At 41.5% G+C, this 10,604-nt stretch overlaps 1 protein-coding gene across 2 annotated transcripts; it reads left to right on the top strand.

Moving 5' to 3' along the window:
* Nucleotides 1-2,740: 2,740 nt before the first annotated feature.
* On the top strand, nucleotides 2,741-8,296 carry LOC148430119 (cholesterol 25-hydroxylase-like). 2 transcript variants are annotated; one of them, XM_088411474.1, is made up of 2 exons: nucleotides 2,741-3,357; nucleotides 7,711-8,296. In XM_088411474.1, the coding sequence occupies exons 1-2, from the start codon at nucleotides 2,918-2,920 to the stop codon at nucleotides 8,063-8,065; spliced, it is 795 nt and encodes a 264-aa protein (XP_088267600.1). In that variant the 5' UTR covers nucleotides 2,741-2,917; the 3' UTR covers nucleotides 8,066-8,296. The 2 variants fall into 2 exon arrangements, 1 of the variants encoding a protein (XP_088267600.1); XR_015865220.1 differs by lacking the exon at nucleotides 7,711-8,296 and adding an exon at nucleotides 6,105-7,654 and having other exon boundaries at nucleotides 3,209-3,357.
* The last annotated feature ends 2,308 nt before the right edge of the window (nucleotides 8,297-10,604 follow it).

Below are 10,604 nucleotides of genomic sequence, written 5' to 3'. Positions count from 1 at the left end.
TGTACATATTCACATAAAAACATATATGTATCATACCACTTTAGGCTGTCGTGTCTGTTATTAGCATTGTGAGCACGTCTTTAGCACTTTAGCGATGACATCACACGGGAAGCACTTCGCATGACACACAAACTAAACTTTAGTTCATTTACATGTTCAAAATAATTAAAAGAACATACATATATATATATATATATATATATATATATATTTATTATTTCTCCTGTGAACTTGTAAATGATTCCTGGATCACTGGTGTGTCTCTCTCTGCACTTATCGACATACCAGTAGCATCTCAAGGCAACCAAGTGAACTGCATTCACATTATCAACTGATATACATTATTGATATAATTAATTTAAAGTGTTTAGGAGCATTTTTTGGCTGCTTGGAACATATTAGGATATTTACATGTAAATGTGCTTTATTGATATGGCGCTTTACAACCACCTAGAGGTGGGCCAAAGTGCACATACAATTTACAATTTAAGACACAGATTACGCAATAAAAAACATAGAATAAAAGATTTAAAAAGAAAGTCACCACTACTGAATATTGAAAGCCGTCCTGAATAAATGAGTTTTCAGTCTTGATCTGAAGAGGCCCAAGTCCGATAAAGTGCGCAAATTAAGAGCGAGTTTATTCCAGAGTCTGGGAGCAGCCACCGAGAAGGCACGGTCACCCCAGTCCTTGTACTTGGACCTGGGCACTTCCAACATCAGTTGGTTGGATGACCTCAAAGCCCTAGCATGTTCCCGCGCAGTTAAAAGCTCAGATAAATACGGTGGGGCAAGGCCATTAAAAGCGAACAATAAAAGTTTAAACTCAACTCTAAAATGAATAGGAAGCCAATGGAGGGAATAAAGGACTAGAGTGATGTTCTCTCTTCTTTTTGGTGTTTGTTAGCAGATGGGCAGCGGCATTCTGGACCAGTTGAAGGCGGTTAAAGGAATACTGGGATATGCCAACATACAGAGCATTACAGTAGTCCAACCTGGAACTGATAAGAGCATGTATAGCGCTCTCCAGGTCGCGACGGCTCCGAATATTTTTTACCCTAGCTAACAGGCGTAATTGGTAAAAACTTGTCTAAACCACATTGTTAACTTGCCTATCAAATTTAAAAGCACTAAGAAAAATCACACCCAGATTTCTAACAGAAGAATTAAAATAAGAAGACAAGGGGCCAAAGTCAGTCATTGCAGAGTCCCCGAACGTTTTGTTGTTATTGTGGGTGTTATTGTGGGCTTTTGTTGCTGTGGGTTTTGTTTACGTTTCTAGTTTATGTCACCTCGGGTCTGCCTTTCTGGCTGGGTTCTCATTAGTTTGATTTCGTCCACCTGTCCTTGTCAACCTGCCCATGTGTGTTGACCAATCAGCTCCCTCTGCCCATTGTTCCCTGTCCAGCTGTCTTGTGTTGTCTCATTAGTTGTGTGGGTGTTAAGTCTCCAGTTTCATTTGAGTTCTTGTCGGGCCATTGTCTTTTCCTCACAGTCATTCCAGCTAAGTACATCATCGTCCTCCTCATCTCCGTTCCCTGTTGTCTCCTGGGAGTTAGTTTCCGTTTCAAGCTTTTTGTTGTAACTTTGCGTTATTTTTGTTCCAGTTTGATCCTGCCTCATTTTTTATTCAATCTTCATTGTTTGAGCCACATCCGTCTTAGTTCCTGCATTGTTTGGTCCAATCTTTCCCACCTCGCTCGCCGCTATGCCTCACAGACGTGACAAGAACTAATATTAGCTGGCATATTATCCACAGTCACAAGTTGTTGGATCAACAAACTAATTTTGGGCATATTATCATCAATGACAACATTCTTACAAAGTTCAACTCACTGACACTCGTGGGCCAGATTTCACAGAGCGACAGAACAAAGTGTGAGTCACTGACAATGATTACACTCAATGGAAGCAACACAGTCCTTCCTCATTACAAAATGGAATGTAACCAACAGAGGCCAAAGGTGGCGCCAAAAACAAAGATCAAACAAAACAAAGCACAAATGAATGAAATTGTGCAACACTGTGTAAGATCCATCCCTTTAGACAGTTTTTCTTTACGGACAGGAGGAGGTGCTGCATTTGCCACTGTCCGTAGCTATAACAAACACGGCAGCCTTCGGAGAAGTGCCCACCATGTCATATTGTTACGATTATATTTAAAACATACTGTTGGTTGTTAAGAACACATTTATTTGCAAGCATTTAATTGATTAAAAAAACGGTCTAAATCTTACACCGTGTCCCTTTAAAGGATAAACAAACAATTCCAAACATTATTTTGTGTGCGGCCCGATACCAGTAGCTCTTTGGACCGCTACTGCGCCACAGACCTTCGTTTGGGGACCTCTGCTATAGGATACACATTCTGCAGTCCCTAAGCCTTTAGGAATCAGTCTGGATAGGTTTGTGGGAAACACAACTGTTACGAATTTGGGTCCGCTTTCTGGCATAGACTGTCTCCTTTTTCACTGCGGCTTTTATTTGCCATTTGTTGAAGGACATTCTAACCATGTCAGAATTCTGTCCTTTATTGAGTCACCGTGCCGGAAGTGCTTTCAATTGCTTGAGTCACAACATTCTTGTTCGAGTGCTGAACACTTTTTTTTTCTTTTTTTTTTTTTAATGATGAATACAGACGTGTGTGGTGTGTTGTGGTGTCCCTCCTCCAATGGGAGTGTGGGGGGTGGGGGTGGGGGGGTCCCTATGCAAAGTGATGTTGAGAAAGAGAAACAGTGAAGTGAGTGAACAGTGTACTTCTTGAAGGAATACTCATCCTGGAGATTGACTCAAAGGTGTGGTTTAACCTGACTAATGGGGCCAAACATTTGCGTTATGCCTGTAAGTGAAAGTGACTCAGAGGAAGTTACTTATTAGATGCGAGATAAAGGTAGATAGATAGACATCGCTTCCCGCGATGAGCGCACCTTTCACGCAGAGTGGAGAGGCATGTGGTCCAATGCTCCAAAGCCTGTGGGACTACGTGAGGAGTCAATACGGGAGAGTCCTTCTCTCCCCCTACTTGCCCGCGCTGTGCGCTTTTCTGACCCACGCCATGTTTTGCGCACCTTTCTTGATGCTGGATCTCTTGACCGGAATGTGTCAGCGGCTCCGCGCGTGGAGGATCTCCGCCGACAAGCCGCCGCCGCCTGTGCGAGCCTGGCTGAAGAGTATGTGCAAGATCGCGGTCCAATACCTGACCGTGGTGCTCCCTGCCACCGCGGTCCTCCAGATAGCGAGGAGTCCTGCTCAACTCCCCGAGCAATCGCCGACCGCTTGGAGGCTTTTTGTGGACGTATTTGCCTGTTTTCTGCTTTTCGATGCGCTCTTTTTCTTTTGGCATCTCTGCATGCACAGGTGAGCAACATCACAGGACACCGTCTCGACATCCTCGTGTCCAGTCGCAATTCGTAACCATGCTTTTTTCAAACCGCCACTGATGGGTGTAAACACAATTCAAGTCAAATTATTATTAGCACTTACAGTTGAAACTCGCACACATTTGATTGACATGCGACGTCGACGTTCACGCTGCGATGCTGAAGATAACCAACCTTTTGAGCTCATTTAGATATGTGTTTAAAATACCGATGTGAAGTTTATATATATATATATATATATATATATATATATATATATATATATATATATATATATATATATATATATATATATATATGTGTGTGTGTGTGTGTGTGTGTGTGTGTGTGTGTGTGTCTGTGTGTGTGCATGTGTTGAAGTTCAGTCCAGTGAGTTTCTGGCCACGGGTTAGTTTAAACCTGTCTCTCTCTTGCACGAACCACAGACTTCACTATTAGTTAATGCTGAAGTCTGTGCATGAACATTCTTGAATGGGAACATTAATAACAGTGAAGCAACATGAATTGCAACAACATTAAGTGCAATTAGTCATGTTGTACATTTTTTCACGCACCTGCGTGATCATAAGTCCCTTTCCCATTGTTGTCTTTCATCCCAAAACAGGCTCTTTATGCCCCATAAGTCACTTTTCATTTAACGTTTCTGTGCCGTGTGGTTACAATGGAACCGTTCCTCAGGACATCCAAGCTGGTTCTAGAACACAGGTGAAGGTGGGCCTTTACATCAACTTCCTCTGACTGGCCGACAGATGTGTTTCTTCAAGTGATGCGACCAGCAATTCTATTACACATGAAACAGTGAAGCTTGTGGGTAAAGAAATTTAGTGGGTTGCTTACTGCTGCTTGGACCATTCAATACGAGAGGTTTTTATGTCTCAAAATGGAGGGTGACGCATGGCCTGTGGAATCCTGCAACAGTCTTGACGGGAATGAATAAGTCCTGCTGTCAGGGCAGTTCTTGGCAAGATCCCAGTCCAAGTCGTGGCCCTTGCCCCAAAAATGGCTTCTCGCCTGAGGGCTTGAGACTCTGGAGGGTGATGACAACTAGCTGCCGATGAAAGCAACTTCTTGGATCTGGCACACAACTAGCAATATTTACCACAAGCTTGATGAGTTAATTCATTGGTGCATTTGCATTGCTGCCAAACCAGTGGCCCAGCCATGAGCGAAATGTTGTGGCAGAAGCCCCGCACACTGTGAATGTGCTGCAGTGGAAGCTCGTACAGTTCAACAGATTTCCAAATCTAGTGGTGCTATTACAACTTTCAGCTGCTCGGCTCCAGGAAACTCCAGTTACCCATCCCTGATCTCAGGTCACATGGTGCATACGGTGACGAAAATGGAAAGTCCCGGGCTTTGCTGACAGTGACAGTGCCGGTGCTATGATTTATTGATTTTGGTTTCGGTCCTTGATCCAATGCTTAATTTTGTTGCTCTGGCTTTGCAATGCTCCTTTCGTTTCCTGATGCCGTTGTGCAAAACAGAGATCCTAGTAGCAACACAGCAGGACATGAGAGGTGGAGCTTGTGGCCAGCAGCTATTTTTGTACTGTCCCAACTAAGTAGTTTTTCTCAGGCCAGTCGAATTCTCAAACTACTAAAACAACATCATTGTCACCTGTGCACATCAAATACGCAGTTTGTCATTCAAGTAAACGAGTAGCAAATACTTTTACACCTGGGCAAGCGAATTAAGTATAATTATGTGTTTCCAACATTATCAGTTGCTAACGTCATTCATCTTTCCATCCATCCATTGGCATAAATGCTTATATTCATAGGTGTCACGGGCATGCTGGAGCCTATCCCATTTGTCTTCAGGCAGCGGTTTTCCTAATGCAGTGTGTGAAGCATTAACCAATGAGCAAACATTTGTCTTAAATCTCTCACAGCAAGTGCGCAGCTGTCTTCAGGAAGCAGGCGGGGTACTATGAAAGAGGGACCAGCCAAAATGTTTATAATGCCCACATTCAGTGGCGATAAAGTGATGATGAAAGTGTGGGTAAAAATATACAATGGGCTGCTGCTTACAGTTTGGCTTGCCTAAAAAAATGGCGGACTGAAGTTAATGGAGGGTGGCTCAGGGCACCGACAAAAGATGAATGACATGAATGAATGAAGAGACAGACCAGTAAAAATTTGTATTGACCACCTCTGAATTTCATATAGTTATTAGTTGGGCACTTTGTCAGCACTGGTGGAATGTCCGACAGTCCGTTGCTGACGGACAACCATTCTGCCAACGGACCAAAGAATAACGGGAATGCCCCCCAAAAAAATGTTGGGAAATGTCAGAATTGCAATTTTCATCTGTCTTTGTAATTTCATCTGTCTTTGTAATCGTTGGGATCGACATTACATCAGATGTCCATCAGCTCTTTTTTGCTTACTGAAATTTAATTCAACTGACTTTGATGCTTATCTGCTATATTGCTGCAGTGCAAACAAAAATCAGCCCGCAGTCAATGTGACAATACGTAGTCACTTTAGCTGTCAACTTTGGCTGGTTGGTTCAATTACAGCTATAACATAATAGCTGACTTTTCTGGAGATTTATTTGGAGTTGCTCCCTTTCTTAGTCCTGGTTTCATAAACCACAACTCATACTGTCCACAATCTCCCTGACCAAAAGTAGAAAGTAATGTTTAGAATTAAGTGTTAAAATATTTTTGTGTTGTTTGGATTTTTAAATGTTTTACATAAAGATATTTCTTGCTGATTAAAGCATTCTGGGATGCGATTCCACAACAAGGCTGGACACTCCTTCAAGTAACCAATGGGTGCTGAGGAAATGTGCATTCCTTCTCTGATTGGCTCTTGGCCAGAAAATGCAAGATAAGTTTTTTAATTCCCTAACTAAAGACTTTATTTTTTAGTTAATTTTACCTTTTACTTGTACTGTATGTGACAGATGAAATTTACTTTTGAAAACTGTCTTCAACAATTGTTGGCCAAGCAGTTATAAATGAGAAGCGACATCTACTATTTGAGTATCACATAAAGAACATGAGGACATGATTGCTAATTGCACTCTCGTCCCGCCTCCGGTCCCTCAGATGAGGATTAGTAAACATGAGTGTATTATAGCCTAGGGTTAACCCCTTAGCTGGCTTTGCTTTCGTGTTACACTTATATTACAGTGTTGTGTTTTAATTGCAGAGTAACTATAGAACTACAGAGATGGTGTTTACATTAAGTGTAAGTGCAAAAAAGAAAAAAAAATTAGTATGAGTGCAGTGTGCCATGAGTGCAGACAGAAGTAGACCAGCGCCTAACGAATTACGGACCAGAAAAAAACATTGTCAAATGTCATCCTCTGGTAGTGGCAAGATTGGGAAAAAATACAGAGACGGACCGACGGTTACAATTTTGGCTGGCTTGAAAAAAATGACGAACAGATGATGACGGAAAGGTGGCGAAAAATGAATGTCTGACCAGCAAAAAAATGAAGGTTGCCCACCTCTGATGATCAAAATTTTAGTGTCGGTTTACATCAGAACATGCCTACAGCGTACACTGGTTAAACTAGCAACATGACTTAGCAATTTGACTGTTATTTCTACACAACAAGGCTTGCGGTTGTGATGGTACTGATGTTCAGTGATGCAGATATTTACTTTTTAGAGCTGCACTAAATATGTAGAGACAGAAAATTGCTTTTGCAACGGAACCATGATGCTTTGCTATTTGTGCAAATTGTTCTTAGAAATGGCACATTTCGATTCTGCTCTTAGAAATGTACTAAAGCTATTGAAAAAAGTGAGATTTACCTCCTCAAAAATTGCAAAAAATGCATGACAATTACAGCAACAAATGAGACAAAAGGCGATCAACACTCTCTGACGCATCCTGTGAAAAGTAAACATAACGTAGCTTCACAAGCCATTTCTTGCGAGAACTGCTTTTTTGTTTACTTTCTTCATGTGTATAGTTGGTCTGTATGATGGACTAAGTCACTTGACTCCATTTACTGTATTTAGAAGAAACTCAAATGTTTGCATTCTTCTATGCAGAATGGCATTTGTCACAATGCTTCAGCCAAGAAAACTTTTAAGCTTTTTTCTTTTTCTTTCAAAACGCTCAACAATAATCCTCAGCAAGTTTTACTTTGTAATTTTACTTGTTATTGGCTACTATTCACTGGCAGCATTGTGGACAAGTTGGCTGGACTGTGTGGACTGTGGGGTTGAATGTTTTTTCGAAAAATAAACAAAAGGAGGCTAAAGAATTTCCCAAGTTTCAGGCAACCCTCAAAGCCCCAAATTTTCAAACATGTGTGACACAAGTCAATTCCGATCAGTCCAGAGCGTTAAACGTTTGCTTGTTTTCAGGTCCCCCTGGCTCTACCGCAACATCCACCAACAGCACCACCAAAACCAAGTACCCTTCGCTCTGCAGGCCCAAGACGCCAGCACAGCCGAGCTGCTCTCCCTGCTGCTGCTAGCGCAGATCAGCGCCGGCGTGGTGAACTGTCACCCCTTGAGCGAGGTCCTCTTCCACATTCTCAACACCTGGCTGGCCGTGGAGGACCACTGTGGCTACAACCTGCCGTGGGCTCTGCACAGACTGCTGCCTTTTTTAGGCGGAGCCCCTTACCACCACACTCATCATCGTCGGCACAATGTCAATTTTGCACCTTACTTCACCCATTGGGACCGCCTCTTTGGCACATGCAGCCATAACTGAGGGTGGGTGTTTAATGACTGCAACTAGTCGAGCCAATTCTATGGATAATTCACCTCATTGAAGTCGATCTACCATCCAAATCCTTGTGAGTGATACAGTTTGTCATAGCTTGTGTGTCTTGCATCCATTTTCGATCGCTTGTCTGTTTTAGGTATTTATTGTTCATGTCCAAATCCAGTGTACATTTTGGTGTATAAACTATATTAAAGTAAGCGATTCCTTCTTCTGGCATAGCTGTTTTCACTTTCAGATACACTTGATAAGCTCAAGTAAGCAGGAGAGGAGACTCTAGACTCAAGCTCTCGTTTCTATTTTTCTGCCTCGGTGTGAGACCTTTGTGCCCCTTTGCTCTTCTGTTTGCCTTGAGATTAACCTGTAGGGCCCAGAAACCAAAAGTGTGTCGAGTTTTTTTTCTTTTTCTTTAACCCCTGGGTGTCCGGGGGTTTTACACTAATCTGGCTTTATTATCACCCAACTTGGGCTGTCTTTGAAAGGGTCATAACATCGTGTATATATATATATATATATATATATATATATATATATATATATATATATATATATATATATATATATATATATATATATATATACAGTATATGTAAATATACATATTTATAGATAGAGCTCGTGCCACTAAACATTTCGGGCGATTGAAATTAAAAAAAAAAAAAAAAAAAAAAAAATATATATATATATATATATATATATATATATATATATATATATATATATATATATATATATATATATATATATATATATATATATATATATATATATATATATATACACGATGTTATGACCCTTTCAAAGACAGCCCAAGTTATATTAAGCATATATATATATATATATATATATATATATATATTCCAAGGCTGTTTCTTTTTGAAGAATTTTCATTTTGTGAGGAAACAAATGTTAACAGCTATTTATTGCAGCAGATTTTGCAACCGGGAATATGCAGGTAGTGTTATTCGTTGCATGAAATAAAACACTTCCCTGCAGCAAAATTAAAGTTTTTCCTGCAAGATTTGGTCCGTCAATTGAAGCCTTTTGTCAACTACAAGTCCCACAATGCATAGCAAGAACTTTGCATTACGGCAGTCAGGCTAAGCCACTTAATGAAGTCATTCAAAGGCTTGCAAATTTCATAAGTTGTCCGCTAGCGCCCCCTGGTGGTTTAGGGCTCGCAAAATTTTCTCATGCACCCTCTTTGCGAGTTGCCGTTGAAACGATTTATGCGATAATCGGCGGAAATGCATGATAAAACATTGCGTTTCAGTATGTCCAAAATTGACAATATTTCCAATTTTTAATGGTAGTAAATAAGCCTGACATGGGTTAAATTTGACATCTGCAGGGTGGACCTCTTGACCTCCCGTTTGTAAGTGTTTACAAGGGATGGCAGGATGGTATGTTGAAATTCAACATGTACAGAATGAACAATCTTTGCAATATTTTAGCCTCCTTTTGTTTGGTTTTTGTGTGCTTTTCCTTTGATATCACACAACAAAAACATATAAAAGCCTGAGTTGGGTCAAAATCTTCACCAGGGATTAAAACACTGAAACCCACATAAGTCACAGACAGAACAACTGTCTGTTTTCTAAAGTTTGTTACCGGAATCATGCCGGGTGTTACAACACGCATGTTTTTTTTTTCGTTGAGAACATACATATATTTAGTTACGACGATTGCCGTATCCGAAAAGCGAGTCCATGAATAACATTTGAGAAGTTGCATAACCGTGGTCAACATCTGCCTTCCATTCTGACTCGGCAGCATTTCACAACACAGAGTCAAATCGTTCAAAGACGTCCGAACGCGTCCTCCGGCCCCGCGCGCTCAGTCAGCAAGTCGCTGTTTGCTTTGGGAAAGGAGGAGAAAGCAAGAGAAGAGAGCTGGGTGGCGGTGTTCGTGGGAGATGGCTCGATAAAAACGTGACCCAAAGCGGAAAGGATCATTACAGGCCCAACGTCAGAGTCAGGGCGAGTCGCGTAGCCGTGGGCCCCACATGTTCACAGCAAAATACACGTCGGCACCCAGCCGCCCACTTCATTCAGCGTAGCATTATGGGATGTCGGGCACCGTCCCTCCATTGTGGACTCCACCCATTGTTTACTCGCTGTAAGGTACAGTACACAGATGGATCACGTAGGCTAAATCCTGCGCAAAAGCCGGCGCCGAGAGCATGCGGCCAGGCTGAAATTGTTTCAGCAGATATGTCAAAGGCGAAAGAGAAAAGGCGCAGAGCACTCTCCGCCATTTGTTATCGTTTGAGTAAATACAAAACACTTCCCATTTCAACATATTTCCTGAGAGTTGGCTCTACGCTGACAAAGGCCAGATTCTATTTGGCCCTCATTCTGTAAATATCCAATTAGGGAGCTTTACATAGCTCGGACTGTCTAATTAATAGCCCTTCCCTTCTTGTCTGCTACTATATTTACTTGCTACAGTACTGTCATTCTACGAAAAGGTCAGCCACAACTTGCACTTTTTGCTTTCTTGGATTTTTATGCGCTGTTGACAATGT

The sequence above is a fragment of the Hippichthys cyanospilos genome, chromosome 1 (assembly GCF_059441005.1).
Source record: "Hippichthys cyanospilos isolate Australia breed blue-spotted pipefish chromosome 1, RoL_Hcya_1.0, whole genome shotgun sequence".
Taxonomy (NCBI): domain Eukaryota; kingdom Metazoa; phylum Chordata; class Actinopteri; order Syngnathiformes; family Syngnathidae; genus Hippichthys; species Hippichthys cyanospilos.
This window is presented reverse-complemented; position numbering and strand designations above follow the sequence as displayed.

Excerpts from the sequence above, each read along its gene's own strand:
- LOC148430119 (XM_088411474.1), top strand. The coding sequence starts at position 2,918 with ATGAGCGCACCTTTCACGCAGAGTGGAGAGGCATGTGGTCCAATGCTC. Across the intron at positions 3,358-7,710 it reads TGGCATCTCTGCATGCACAG|GTCCCCCTGGCTCTACCGCA; the intron begins GTGAGCAACATC and ends GCTTGTTTTCAG.